The sequence below is a fragment of the Mauremys reevesii genome, linkage group 1 (assembly GCF_016161935.1).
Source record: "Mauremys reevesii isolate NIE-2019 linkage group 1, ASM1616193v1, whole genome shotgun sequence".
In the NCBI taxonomy this organism is placed as follows: Eukaryota; Metazoa; Chordata; order Testudines; family Geoemydidae; genus Mauremys; species Mauremys reevesii.
The window spans coordinates 270,243,454-270,259,090 of NC_052623.1; the positions used below are offsets into that span (position 1 = coordinate 270,243,454).

A 15,637-nucleotide genomic window follows, 5' to 3' on the forward strand; every position below is an offset into this window, starting at 1 on the left:
CTCCCACTTTTTTAGAGCAGCTGCCGCAGAGTGGTTGTTAAAGAAGTATTTTGCGTTTCAGCATTCTCTGAGCACTGAAGTCTTTGGCTAGGAGGTGCATTGAATGAGCACTGCAACTGTATCTTATTAGTTTTGGACTCTCTTCTAAATAATTTCTTATCTTGGATACATTTGCAGAATTGTCTGTGACCAAGCTGCATACTAGACGGTTGAATTTTTTTTCACCATTTGTTATACTTTTTACTTCTGCTTTTTGTAATTATGTGCTGTGTGCATTTCCTGATGTATCAATTGTTTCTATAAGGAAGACATTCCCTTCTTCTGTTGTCACACAAGCACATACAACAGAATTATTGTGGGACATTGCTCCACCCATCAAGACTCAGGTTAACAATTTTACTCTCTAGACCTTTTGCACACTGCTCAATTTCTCTTTCATATACTTTATCCAACAGTTTGCCTGCGATATCTGCTCTGTTGGGTAGACTGTATCCTGGTCTTAATGACTGAACCCTGTGAATGAAGTGTGGGTTCTCAATCATATGGAAAAGAGTTTGTTGCTTAAACAAACTGGGCAATTTTTTCATCAAGTACCTCTTTTTCTAATCTGCTGGTTCTTATCACAAACTTGTCTATGGATGTTTCTGGATGATGGAGATTTTTTTTTTCTTTTTGCTACAGGTGATAGTGGCTATGAGACATACATGATGTAACTGAAACACTATCATTGACAGATAACTCAAACTATAGAAAATTATGGTGATCTTGAAGGTGGATAGTCTTCAGAATCCTGTATGTTGAGGATGGATTCTCCTAAACAAAATAAGTCAATGCAGTTATTTAATTATTACCATACTGCTCATTTAGTATTACTCATTGCATTCACTGACACTCAGTGCTACTTTTAAAGGTGAAATTGTAGAAGGAAGATCTGCCTATTTCAGGTATTTATTTTTTATCACAGCTGCATCTATAGAGTAGCACTTATATTTTTTGCTCAAACATGAGAATTCAAGAATCATCCAGAAGGATGACAGGTAGTCCTTAAGAAAGAAGTATGAAATAAAAAAAGTTTACCAACCTGAAGATGCTGCATGTTCAGACCTGTTCCTTTCATCATCTTCAACGCAGCTTCGTCCTGAGAAGGAACACTTCTCATGATGTTTCAGTTGGGCAACCAGGCCTTGCATTTCTTTGTTGCACTGTTTACATTTTGCACGCATGCCTGTCTTACCCCCAGATAAAGGAACTTCATTAAAATATTCCCAAACTGGGTCTCTCTTACGGCCTGCTGCCATTATAGGTTTTCCCTTCTAGTGAGAGAATGGTATGGTAGATCTCAGATCAATGAAGGCTACACTCAGATCTCAAGATGTCTGGAATATGCTGCTCAAACAGGTTCACTTTTGTTTCTACTCCCTGTCCCGCCCTTCTCACATTTATCTCCAGACTTCTTCTCCTTGTCCAGATGTATTCCGCCCTCAACAATCTTCTATTCGTTGAACTTTTTGAAACTTTGAACTTTTAGAAAGAGGTAAGGGATTGACTGTATAGAAATTTGCAGAGGGACAATAGGGTTGAGGTCTGTTATTTCTCACCTCTATATATTATTTATTATTTATTTAAAAACATTTTTGCTATTAACAAGCATGTTATCCCTGGAGAGAGACATCCATAGTTTGAGAACTGCAAAACTATGCATCTCTGATGATATCTTCTAGACTGAGTACTGAGTCCCATTGGGTAGATAGTATCAGGGGGTGGCCGTGTTAGTCTGTATCCACAAAACCAACAATCTGTTAGTCTTTAAGATGCCACCGGACTCCTTGTTGTTTTTTATTGGGTAGCTAGAAAGATTAATCTAAATAATTTATACAGAAGCCCCTGGAACCCCATAAGATTGGGTCCCTAATCCATAAACTATTGGAACTCATTTACAAAACTTTTCTTATACGTTACGTGAATATATTTTCTCTTACTCTAGAATTACATTTATAATTCCTATTCCATGATGAGACATCATAGCTCAAAGATATCTTAATTAAAACTTTCTTTAGATACGTTTTTCCTCAGAAAGCGTTAAAATAAAAAATCAGATGCAAAAAAAATCATTTTCATCCACCCTGATTCATGAGAGAAAATATTTATAGTTCTGTATCTTTGAATGTTTAATGCCAAGAGGATTGTTTCCCAGCCACCTTCCCTCAGTCTAGTATGATTTTGTTCTTGTTTTTTCTGCATGAACCTGTTCATTTCTTGCCTTTTTGAGGAAACTTTTTTTTTATTTTGTTGGTGCATTCTCCCTGCTGAAAGGCTCATTTGACATGACTACCAATGGGGGGTAGGGGTTGGCTTACATTTCTGGATGCTAGAGTTGTTCTTAGAGACCAGAAACCTTTAAAACTTAGAATTCTGCTCTCATGTACTTAGAAGTGGAAATCTAGGAGGGAGAATCCCATGGGATTGTTAACTCTTCAGAGAAATGCTAAGTGATCTTTTCCTTAAATGAGGAAAAGCAAATGTGGCTTTAGAATCCTGAAAACAAGAATTTCATGCTAGTTTACAGGATTGGCATATACCTTAAATTCCTTATACAAGTCTTTCCATGGAAATTATGTCCCATCATATTTTGAAGAGGGGGTTGAGAGTTCATTTTCAGGAGTTTTCTTATTCAGTGACTTTCTGGCTTTTTGTTCTGTGACTCACTTAATAAGATGCACCATTCATGGACCATGTTCTCTTGCAAAATTTCACTGCTTTAGTTCTCAAAGTTTTATTCCGCTAACCACCAGGAATGGCTCTCCACATCTTTGCTGGACCATGGACTGTAGCTTGTGAATCACTTTTCTCTTGTTTCTGACCTTCCTTACTGATCCTCTTAGTCTGACACTACTTAACCTGAGTCTGATAGCCTCTGGATGTTTGACATGCTTTTTAGTCTTTTCAGGGTACCACATGTCCCTTTTATTGCTTTCCCAATTCTCTTGCTCTCCGGCTATCTTTAAGATGCTTCTCCATTGTAATCCTTGCTGTTTCCTTTCACTCACTGATATTTGTTTAGTTTTCAGTAAGCAAGTGAAGTCCTTTCTGTTCCTCCTTATGTAAAATTATATGAAGTTTAGGCCTGCCTTCTGGGGGGAACTGTATGCTTAGCAGAATTAAGGGCCCCATTTTCTCCTCTTAACTTCATCTGTAAGATAGTAATTTAATTACTAAGACTGTCAAAAGGAAGCTGCTATTGAAAGATCCACTGTTGAAGTATAATGCAAGGCCTATCCTTTGCACAAACTTGCCCCAAATAATGGAGGCTAAAGGATGGTCTGTTTACATTTCACTGAGGCAAATGACTGCGGCAATTAATGAAGTAATAAGGGAGGATTGGAAAGTAGAAGCAAAATTCTTGCCCAAAAGGTCTATAGTTTTATCTGTGGTGCTTGGATACTGCAGTGATGGGGGCATTAAAATTTAAATAGAACTGAAAAAGCTTCATCTTAGTCCACCCAACTAACTCTTCTCTTGCTAATCCCCAGCAGCAAAACTTTCAGAAGGTTTTTTTTGGTGATTTACTTTTAATTTCTGAAGTAATGTTTACTTCCAAGGCTGCAAATACTAAGGTCTTGCAACTTGGTACTGTATCATTGTGATCCCTATTGAGCAAGTATCTAATGGAATTTAGACTTAACCTGCTTCTTATTTCTGATACTAATTCTTTATCTTCAATTTTAATATTTTAGTAAGGACTACTGTGGTCATTCTCTTTGACTTTCAGTAGAGTTGGCACTTCCCCTTAACTAGCGTTGTAATAGTGTGAAAATAGTGTATTGACAACACTGTCAGCTGTCTAACAAAGTCTTGAATAATTTATCTTTGAAAGTAAAGTAAAATATCTGCTATAATAGAGCATTCATGAAATGAAACTTGTTTTAAGAAAGGTTAAAATTAAACTTGATCACTAAATATTTTATGTACTATAGTGTCCAACTGTAAACATTAGGCAGCATGCTCCTTAGTCATTAAAATAGTATGAATTCATAATATAGTAGGTGATCTTTTGTGGAAACACTTTTTGGTTTATATTTAACACTGTAAAAATAATACACAGATCACTATGACTCAGTACAGATTAAGAGATGCATAGTACCTATGGCATATCTCTGAAGTATTTGTGATCTTCCTAGATAAGAAAACTTGGGGCTGTTGTAATGTATCTTGCCAATAACATTCCAAGCATCTGCAAATGCAAACTATCTGAAACTATGCCAGTTTGTTACCTTCGCGGTGACGCTGCATAGCCACGTGGAGAGATGGGTTTGATTCCTGATCCTGCTGTCATTCACTCTCATATTCTTCCTGTATAGGGAAGGAATGGTTTACATTGCTTATAATTCTACTCTTTGCAGCCAAATAGGCTCATAGTGGGTGTTACCCCGTGAAGATTCACTGAATTTTGTAACTTTTTTTGTTTTGGGTCTCAATATTGGGATAATATTTTAAGGTGACCAGCAAAAGAAGGGAAAAGACATCTCCTTTTAGCTACTCCATAATTTATAAAGGAAGTCTTCTGTTCACTTTTACACTAGAAATGCAGGTTGTGTCTGTTCAAAAAATGACTGACTTAGGCTTTGTCTACACTGGCAACTGAATAACAAAACTTTTGTCGTTCAGAGGTGTTACCTCCCATCCCTGTAAGACACAAGTTTGCAGACGAAAAGTGCCGATGTGAACAGCGCTTAGTCGGCAGGAGTGCTTTCCTGCCAACAAAGCTGCCGCCGCTTGTTGGGGTGGAAGTTTTTTGTTGGCGGGAGAGCTCTCTTCTGCTAACAAAGAGCAGCTACACTGTGCGCCTTGTAGTGGCACTGCTGTGTCGCTACAAGGTGCATAGTATAGACAAAGCCTTAGTTAAGTGAAAGCTGAGAAATTGAGGGAAAGGGATTTTTAATGATTCGGAACCTTATTTTTTGACTATTAAAACCTATTTAACTTCAGTGACAAACACTTTGGAAGAGGACATTGTTAAAAATCTAAAATTCCCACACTTACGGTGCAAGAGCTCACAAACATGCTCTGAGACATCAATAGCTCCTCCAGCAAAATTGGTTTATGTGGAGTTGGGAGTGAGGCGTTTTTCATGTATCATAAAGAAACAAAAAAGGTGTAATCTCATTAAAAGTTTTTGAAGTTTAGAGGTAGCCAGCTTGTCTTCATGCAGACCAACTTCAAATACTAGCTGATGCTGTAATAGTTGCTCGAATAGTTCATGTGAAGGTGTGCTATTCATCTGACCCAATCCAGAACAAAATAACCAAGGGTCTATCTTCAGATATCCTTAGTTGATCTGAATTTTTAAAAACTTCTTTTTGTGTTTTTTTTTTCTTCTAGATTTTGGATCCCTCTTTGATCTGGAACACGATTTGCCAGATGAACTAATCAGCTCCACAGATTTGGGACTTACCAATGGTGGTGACATTAATCAGCTGCAAACCAGTCTTGGTATGGCACAAGATGCTGCATCTAAACATAAGCAGCTGTCTGAACTGCTGCGGGCTGGTAGTTCCCCAAACCTCAATATGGGGGTTGGGGGACCAGGACAAGGCATGGCAAGTCAAACCCAACAGAACAGTCCTGGAATGGGAATCTTAAACAGTATGGTTAAAAGCCCCATGGCACAGGCAGGGTTGACATCTCCAAATATGGGGATGGGTACAAGTGGCCCAAATCAAGGTCCTTCGGCCCAGTCAACTGCAGGAATGATGCCCACGGTAAATAGTCCAGTTAATCAGCCTGGCATGGGAATGAACACAGGGATGAATGCTGGCATGAATCCTGGGATGCTGGCTGCAGGCAATGGACAGGGGATGATGCAAGGGCAAGTCATGAACGGTTCAATTGGAGCAGGAAGAGGGCGACCCAACATGCCATATCCAAATCCAGGAATAGGTAATGCTGGTAACTTGTTGGCTGAGACACTGCAGCAAGGCTCTCCCCAGATGGGAGGACAGACCGGACTAAGAGGGCCACAACCTGGAGCAATGAACAAGGTAAGGAAAGCTTGGTTACTTTACTTATTCCATGTGGTAACTTTGACATTTATAAGAACTAGGGTAGAAAACTCATTCTTGACTGTCTTCAAAACCCCTGTTATAAGGGGAACACTTCCTTGTAGATAATTTGGTACGAAAGAATTTTTGGCATTAGAAGCATTGGAAGGAGTTATATAAAGGTGAGAATTACAGATCTTATAAGAAGCTACATTCATTGAGACATGTACCAATATTGTTGGATGAAAGTGGTGGTATTTTTTTAAAAACCTGTTAATTTTTTTACATTGTCATCACTACCACTCTAAATTAAACTAAAGATTCTCTGATGTATTTTGATCTGAGAATGTATATTTTATTCCCGACCATAAATATGTTCCTTGGTGGAACAATGAGTCCTTTTTATTAAACATTGACTTAAATTTCTATGGACCCATATTTGAATTCTTACTGGGTAAGTGTTAGATCTGTCCAGCTTGGTATAAAATTTGGAAGACTCATTCCAAGGTGAGGGAACAAACTGGAAAGCAGAAAAAAGAATAGAAAACATTTTTGGTTATTAGGGGAGGAAATGAGCTTTTAATACTGGGATGGTGAAAAGGGTAAGAAGTGGTGGTACTGGGTCATTTTGAAAATGGAAATGATATGGCATGACAGAGTTGAAACTACAGTAGGCATTCCCCTTTTCAGAAATATTCTGACCTGGAATATTTTTCCAAGCTTTGGGTTCAACTCTAAAATCAGAAGTCAGAACGGTCAGTCAACTATTATGCAATTTCCATCCAGAGTGAATTATAGCATGTCTTGGTCAAAGAGGGAAAGTAAAACACTTTAAAGAGATTTATTCAGATGCTGTAATGAAAATGTTGGAAGCTTATTGGGTTGGGATGCTTTTTCCAGTCACCTTATTCCATAAAAAGCACCCTTATTTTTAAAAATAAAACAAAATAAATAAAAAACCCACACACAACCCAAATAGATTGAGAATATTAGTCTGTAATGTGGATTAGATCTTAACTAGTATTAATAAAATGGTCTGAAATAATTGCCTTACGAATATAAGAAATAAACTTTAAAAATCAAAACTGACCTTGTGAGTTTGATGTAATAGTAAATATGTTACCCAGTAGGTGGAAGCATATCTAACAATGAACTGTCCTTTGATTGGGTTGATTGTTAATATTAATCTGGTAGACTAAGATCACTTGGACTGTTTGGTAAACATGACCATTACAAAAGGGTGTGTTGCAATATATAGTTCAAATGGTGCTGTAAAAAAGGAAATTAAACATAATTGTTCAGTGTAACTGAATTTTCTCTATGTGCATAGTTAGAAGCATATCAAAACAACGATACAGAAAGGAATTCTGATGCATTGTTCTCTATAGTCCAATGTGGAATCTTATTTCAAGTTAAAAAATGATACTGACTAATATCAAGATAATACATTGCACTTCAAGATAGATTTTAATTACTAGATTTAAGTATCAATAAAGTTGATCAAATTTCAAAACATCTGTTTAATTTGGAGAAAATCTTTGCTAAGATTGCAAGGTCAGTCTTTGAATTGATATAGTTAATTTACACTGTCCCCAACCTATTTCAACCTAAGCCCTGAAGTGTGCTGTGTGGATCCAAATACGGAAGGAAAGCATTTCAAATTTGATCTAGTTGCTTGCTTTTTGGGATTTCAAATCAAATACATCAGTGCAGTATGTGGAGTTTAATTTGCTATCTGAGTTGATAGAAAATATATTTGTATAGGGTTTAACATGGAGAGAGAAACCTTAGCTATAAAGATAGGCTCAAACAAATTTCATGTATGTTTCAATGTTGTATTTGATTGTAATATACATTGCTCATAAAATAGCTGAACTGTCTGATGAGAAGGAACAGTCTGAAATGGAGGCTGAAATTCCAGAATGTCTTCATTTGGTTTAGTTGTTGGCAGGGAGCCGATGTTTCACTACTTGCAGTGGAGTTAGCAGAAGCTAATAACAGTAATATCTCTGACCATTGTATCTCTCCACCCATCTGCCCTCATCATTCCCACCTCCAAATCTACAAAAAATAGATGGAAAAGGAAATTAAACATAATTGTAAATATAACTTTTTATTGGCTGTTTAAAAATATTTTGGTAAATCACAGTGGTGGTTTTTTTAACCTGGGAGCCTGGATTTACTAATGTGTAGTGGCTTTTCAGTTTGTGTAGCAGAAATGGTTATATTTATGCTTTGAAGGCCTATTGTTGCTCTGATGTTAGTGAAACATTTCCTCGGTGATGTTTAACTGTAGTGAATCAGGGTCTGCCTAAGAGGAGCCAGCAGAACTTGGGAAGTGGGAAGAGAGCTAACATGGGGTGTGCTTTGCCTGAATGAGCCTGCTGCTAGCTGTGTTTGATTTAGGTATAAGGTGGGGGTGGGAGTTCACCTATTGTTCTTGCAACAGGAATTTGAAGGCCATCTGTTCTGTTTACAACTACTGAGACTGTTTCAAATGTAAGCATTTTAAGGACATTTTCAAGTTACAATTTTGATATTGATTGTGTTGAGGTATGAAGGATTTTAAAAAATACGGGAAATAGGTAACATTTTATTCATTCATACTGCATAAGTCCTGCAACTTAAGTTAGGTGCATAAATACAGAATTTATCAGTTCTGTAAATAAAAACCCCACTTTGTAAAAGTCCTTGTACTTGTTTTGCAAGGTAGTATCTTCATGTCTGCATCAAACTTATTTCTAAATAAATTCCCTAGTTTCAGTATGAAGAGGAAACTTTTTTACCAAGGTTCCATGATATTGAATAATGCAGGGTGCCGGCTTTGCAGTCCTGTGGAAGAAAGTCTGGCATACCCTTGAGGGCAGACAAATCTGTTTTAAAAATTTTCCTGAGATGAACTTTTATTGCATGTTATTACCAGGCTTGTTGGGATGCTTATTTGGAGATAGGATTGTGTGCTTGGAACAATTGCTCTAAATGTACAGAAGATTATCCTTTTTGATAGCTACCTGGACTTTATCTTCATGACCAAAGGTTTAGTCTTGCCTCCTGAATAAAGCTGGACTTAGGAGTAAGATGGTTATTTGAGGCTTATTTGTTTTTAGGAGCCTAGATATACCAGCCTCAAATTGGACAAGTGAATTTATAAAATACCAATTGGAAACAAGTCAAATAATATCTACACTATCCAAACTCCATCAGCCCTGAGCCAGATAATCTTCAACAAAATACTTTTTATTCTGCCTCTTTGGCTGTTCAGCAGCTTGCTGTTAGCACCTTCTGGTTACTATCATGTTGCCTGGTCTACTCATGTTCTTATTCAGAGTGGGAAGATGTTTCATAGACAAATACGATAATTTGTGTATTTCTTTGGTGGTTGCACTCTGCTGTCCTGCGTGCCACAAATCTGAAGGCAAAGTGACGTCAGCCATTCGAAATAAATATTTTTAATTTCTGTTCTTCCAATAAATGTTTTTTCCTAGTATGAAAAGGTGAGACTAGTCAGTGCTGGTACATCCTGGACACCGATCAGAATGCTTCATTTCTATGTAAAGCTTTAAATCTGTTTGAAATATTTTTAAAGAATTGCGGTTGAACAGTCCTCAAATCATCTGATTCAATACATAATTTTGGGAGTATACAAAGCTCAGAAGTTAGGCTGTTAAAAACATGGAGCAAACTTGTTCAGTTCACTTTGTAAAAATCTAGAATTGGTTTATATTAGAGGATGGTAACTTGGCTTGGTCCCTACCTTACTGTAGTAAGATGAGGCCCTGAAACAAACTCTTGTGTCAGAGGCCCAGTCTGAGGCCTGAAGCCTGAACCAAAGTACTTCCAGGCATTGCCAAGCAAAAACTGGGCTGTGAGCCAGAGGTAGGCCCCACTCACAAAAGTTGAGAAGAGGGCTGCTAGAAACAGGTGCATCCACACAGAAGTGCTAATAAGAGGAACTTGTGCCAAGATGGCATCAGAACACTCCACAGAGATAACAAGGAACAGGCAGATGCATCTTAAAGACAGGGTTAAAAGGACAGCATGATGGATAGATCTGTTTGAAACAACATGATCAAAGGGAGAGACAGCACCCTAATGAGTCAAGGGGCTGTGCCTCAATATGTCAGTAGGGATGAGTAATCTGTCCTGTAACTGTATAGAAATAGGTCCCGGAATGCACATCTTTGTCCAGCCTAGGGGGCAGTGGAGTGTCCCGCCACTGACTGAGCTGTGTCCATGCCAGGGGGCACATATTTGTAGTATGTCTTGTAGAGCCTATAGGAAACTATTACTGTGCTTTGTTTGACAATAAACGTGGCTTGGGTTCCTTCATACCTTACTAGAGTCTGTGGTCTTTGGGGGTTCTCTCGGGGTTTGCTGTGTCAGCTATCTGCGCAGAACTGGGGCAGCACACAGAGGGAACACGCACGTGGCCGACTGTTATCCTCTACGAACAAGAGCAGAGCACCACACCTGTAGCCACTGACAACACTTACCAGCAAACAAAACGTTTAAAAGGTAGAATTCAGTTGTAACTGAATGAAGTAAAGATATTCTTAATTTTGTAGAAAGAACATATTTTTTTCCTCTCACTACTTAAATGCATTCCAACTGAAATTATGCCAAATTAGAATCCTGCAGGTAACTTGATTGTCAGATGACTTGAGTCTTATGAATTGTGCTGTCCAAGGCTGGAAGAAGGGGGGGGGAATTATTGTAGTAGATATGGAACTTCTGAAGTTGGTGCAGTTAAGGGACATAATAGAAATGTTCTTCTCTTTGGCATCTTAAACCACACTTTTAGGGATGATATTTTGGCCATAATATTGCTATGCACTCTTAAATAGCTGCTGTTTTCCATCCCAAATGTGGACATTTCAGTGGTGGGTGGATTGATGTGTGTGTAAAGTGCTTTCAGATGAAGGGTGCTTTTATGATTGTATGTTGACCTATTTAAAGAATTCAAATTCACTCTTAGCTGGTGTATACTTTTTTTTCCCCCTGGATAGGGGAGAAGAAAAATCTGGCTAATCTCTTTTTCCAAGCAGTATTAGAGGTAGACAGGTGTTCAAGGAGGGGGAGTGGTGGAGCTGTGGAGACCCTTGCTTTTGGTGCAGCCAGTAGACTCTTAGGGTGGGTAGGAGAGAACCTCTTCCAGCAGTCACTGGTGAGGTAGTGCTAAAATTTATTAGTCATCTACTACCAGAGGCTGATATGAAACATGAAGCACAAGAGTGGTGTCCGAGGTCAGCAGCCCAGGATAAAGAGTAATGCTAAACGTCTCATCAGAGTTTTGCCATTAATACTGGCTGGCTGTCTACTCATATTTTATATTGGTCTTTCAGGATAACAGGTATTGGATAAACTTCTCAAACTTGGTTACCTGTTTTCTTTAAATATTAAAGTTGTCATTCAGCATTTGTTTACAGAATTAGTTTTTCCTGGTATAATTCATCCCTTATGAATAAGGACATAATTTTGTCACGGAGGTCACGGATTCCCTGACTTCAACGGACCTCCATGACTTCTTTGGCTTCAACACCTGCCAGAGTGGTGGCTGGTGGGGCTTGAGCAGTGGGCTGGTGGTCAGCTGCCAGGGCTTGTGACAAAACTTTCCTACTCTTGAATAAGTGGCCACAGAAGTTCACCAATATGCGAGAGTACTGGGGCATCTACTATAGCTACCACTGATGGAGTTGCTTTCGATGATAGTACAGTTGTGGGAAATTAAGAAAAACGTGAGTGTATACAGCTTCTTTCCCTTTCCATGCTTCCTGGCTGGCTGATGTCTACATTATCTGTGACTACAGCAGTGACTGCTGGTGGGAGGTAGCTGTGGTAGTCATCATTTTCAGCTAGGTCTGTAGATTCTTTGAAGTGGTCCCTTGCTCTCAAGTGGGGAGGGAGGCCACTCCGCCTTGCTGTGTCAGGTAACATCGCTTGGGTTCCGCTGGTGGGGCCAAGCAGTAAGAAGTTTATAGCTCTGAGGTCGCTTAGCAGAGGCAAACAACAAGTAACTATTTGGTTCTCTAGTCTCTTGGGCGGGACAGAGCAATGAGCAGTCTTTAGCCCACAGCTTCCTGTCTGAAGCTGGCAGTAACTTAGTCTAAAGCTCTGGCTCTTTGGGCAGGGCAGAGCAGGGGACAGATATTAGCCTAAGCCTCCTGGCTAAGGCAGCCAGCACGCGCACAATCTAAGGCTCACAGTCTCCTGATGGGGGACAAGCCAAGCACAGGCCTTCTGACCTAGGGGTGCAAAGGCTGCCACCCCTGGGGTGGGGTTGGCAGCAAGGGGGGTAGGAGGACCTCAGGCCCATCCAGCTACACCAGGTCCCAACCCAGGGCCCTAACAGTGGCAAAGTTCCACCCTGGGTCAGCAGGGATTCCAGCTGCAACGTGCTGACCCCTGCTCCAGCAACAAAACTAGTCTAAAGTCTGGTTTCCCTGGGCTACTTCCAGCCACAGCCTGGGGATGGGGTTATGTAGTCCAAGTGTCCTCTGTCTCCTCAGGGTCTACTGTGGATGGCAGTCCTGGCAACTCCTCTCCAGGTTCTGTCTCCTCCAGAGGCAGGGTGCTGCACAGCATGGGCTCATCTGTGGCTCCTTCCATGGATCCTGCTCAACTGAGCTGTAGGTCCCTACCTTATACTTCCTGTCCTGCCTGTCTGGCAAGCAGGAAAGGGAGGGTAGTGGTCCCTCGCTCTCCAGTCTGGAGGGAGGCTACTCCACCTCACTACAGTCTTCCATTGAAGAGCTTGGCTAGCTAGAGAAGTAGCTGGAAACAAAAAGGTAATAAAAAAGGTAATAATTGGAGATATACCAATCTCCTAGAACTGGAAGGGACCTTGAAAGGTCATCAAGTCCAGCCCCCTGCCTTCACTAGCAGGACCAATTTTTGCCCCAGATCCCTAAGTGGCCCCCTCAAGGATTGAACTCTCAACCCTGGGTTTAGCAGGCCAATGCTCAAACCACTGAGCTATCCCTCCCCAAGAGCAATGCTGTTTTGATTACAGTAGTGCAAACGTTCCAGAAGGCTGGTCCATGTTCTAAGGAGTTTACAGCCTAAGGAGCCTCTTAATCTCTAACCCTACTCCTGCTTAACTTTCATGAGCAGCCACACTACTGGTAGGCACAAGGCACTCAGTAGTGCCTGCTGCACATTGAAGATTCCTAATTTTAGAGGCATTTGCTTCCCAGCATGAAGTGGTAGTGTTGGAGCTCCCTGTCTGCTCCCTGCAGCTGCTGTTGCATCTGGCCAAATCAGCCTTTTTTGCTGCAGTCTTGCTCTGAGAAGGAGAGGGGATGCCTTTCCTATGCCACTGCTACCCCTGGCTGAGAAGAAGGGACTCCAGGATCTTCACTTCCTCTCCCAATCCTGGTGGCAGCTTGCTGCTGCTTGCATTTTGGGGCAGGAAGGGAAAGCAACTCTGTCTACTTCTCTCCCCTTATCTGTTCCTCTTCAATTTGTGTGCAGAAGAAATGACTTACCTGAGCTTAACTTTAAAACCTGTGACTTAATTTTCTCCCTATTCCTCTTTTACTCTATTCGTTTCCTTCATTCAGTCTACTTAATTCACTTATGTTTTTCTTTCTTCCTCATTAATTCCATAAACCACTTTTATTATATCTTCTCTTTGTCCTCTTCTTCACTTTAACTCTTCCTATGTCTCATTCTTCTCATCACATGCACCCTCTCCCCTGGTTTCCTGTGCATGTATCTTTTCTCACACAGTGAAAATGAGGAAGAGGGTGTGTGAGATCAAGTGTTATTTACTCCTTCTGATAACACAAGAACTAGGGGTCACAGAATGAAAATAATAGGCAGCAGGTTTAAAACAAAAGCAAGTATTTCTTCTCACAACACACAGTCAACCTGTGGAACTCCTTGCCAGAGGATGTTGTGAAGGCCAAGACTATAGCAGGATTCAAAGAAGAACTAGATAAATTCTTGGATAGGTCCATCACTGGTTATTAGTCAGGATGGGCAGGGATGATATCCCTAGCCTCTGTTTGCCAGAATCTGAGAATGGGCGACAGGGAATCAATCACTTGATTACTTGTTCGTTCCCTCTGGGGCACCTGCATTGGTCACTGTCGGAAGACAGGATACTGGGCTAGATGGGCCGTTGGTCTGACTCAGTATTGCCGTTCTTATGAAATGGAAGAATGGGAGGAGGAAAGTGAAAGGAGAGGAAAATATTAATAGGGGCTATGGCATGAATATGGAAAAAGTGGGAATGAGAGAATGAAGAGGTTAGTGTGAATTGGGAGAAGAATTGAACGAGGGGGAGAGAATGTAAAACAGCATTCATTGATTTTTAAACTTGCTCTCAAACAGTTGTTAGTTATGTACACAGATTAAAATTAGGAGAAATATTGTCTACAGCCTCTCCAAAGATCACTATCAACTGCAGTGTATAATTGCTAGAGAACTGCTGCTCTAAAAGACTGCAGCTATCTTGCAGGAGAATTCCTTCTGCCTCTCAAATTAATAAGCAGTGGGGACCATGATGAAAACAGCTCCAATGCAAAGCCCCAGTTTCAGTCCAGTGACACAGGAGAAACTGGAATATTTTTGGTGAGGTTTGTAGCTGACATTCTCAAGATGAAGATGCCAGCCTGTGGGGGGGTTTTTTAGGCTGGAATGATGGGGACATTGTCTAATTCTGGTTAAGAATGTTTTTTATAGGTACTGGATGAATGCTAGATCACTTCAAAACTGCTTTGATTAAGACAACACATGCTGGCTATCTATATACAGGAAGCTGTTGGCTCCCATAATCTATCTTTTTGTGTTTCCTATATCAAATCCACTGTTCGAATTTAGACGTAATATACTAGAGATGTTCTGGATTGAAAGATTGCATGTGAGCTTTATGCAAGGATTAGTAATTCTTCATGGTTGTCCTGGGTGTCAGAGTGTACATGTCCTGTGTTTCTAGGGCTTTTCTAGACTGGCTTACACAATCACAGACTGGTGTGATCCAGTCTTAGATCTGAGGGAATCTTAAGCTTTGGTTAAAAGTTTTTGTTTTGCCATCAAAGCACTGTGATGCAGTTATCTAGGTGGTATGAATGCTGTTTGGAAGAGTCCTTTTTCTGTGAACTTGATCTGAGGAATTCTTCAACAAACAAATTCAAGCTCATGGTCATCCTATTCCAGGATTCTTGGTTGATTAGGGATAAACTAGATACTGTTCTGAAGGAGAATATTAACTTTTTGACTGCCCTAGGACTTGTCTTCCTTGCATTCTTTGTATGAGATGACTCACACTCTTGCTTCTCAGAGTACAAAGTCCAGGTCAGGTAGGCAAGGGTATTGTTTTCAGTTTCTCTTCCATTCACCAATAGATGGAAATGTTGAATTCCCTCCTACAATGGGGATCTGCTCCATCAGTCTTGAAACTGGTGTCTTTTTTTCCACCCTTTCTCAAAGATAGGTCAGTGGTTCCTCTCTTTCCAGTGCAGCTTGCCTGCCCATGCCTTCTAGAAGCATGCTTAGTGAACTATAGCGGTGGTGGTATTCCTGCAAAATTTTGTCTTTGTGCTCCGAGGTCGAGTTTTCTCTGTGGGTTTTCTTCGTTAGAAGTTTTTCAGTCTCTA

General features: G+C 40.2%; 1 protein-coding gene across 2 annotated transcripts in view; it reads left to right on the forward strand.

Moving 5' to 3' along the window:
• LOC120372915 (histone acetyltransferase p300-like) overlaps window positions 1–15,637 on the forward strand; it is a 123,187-nt gene that overhangs the window by 18,122 nt on the left and 89,428 nt on the right. For both annotated transcript variants that reach the window (XM_039490472.1, XM_039490465.1), the window contains exon 2: window positions 5,380–6,038. In XM_039490472.1, coding sequence (XP_039346406.1) covers window positions 5,380–6,038 — 659 coding nt within the window. The remainder of the gene's footprint in view (window positions 1–5,379; window positions 6,039–15,637) is intronic.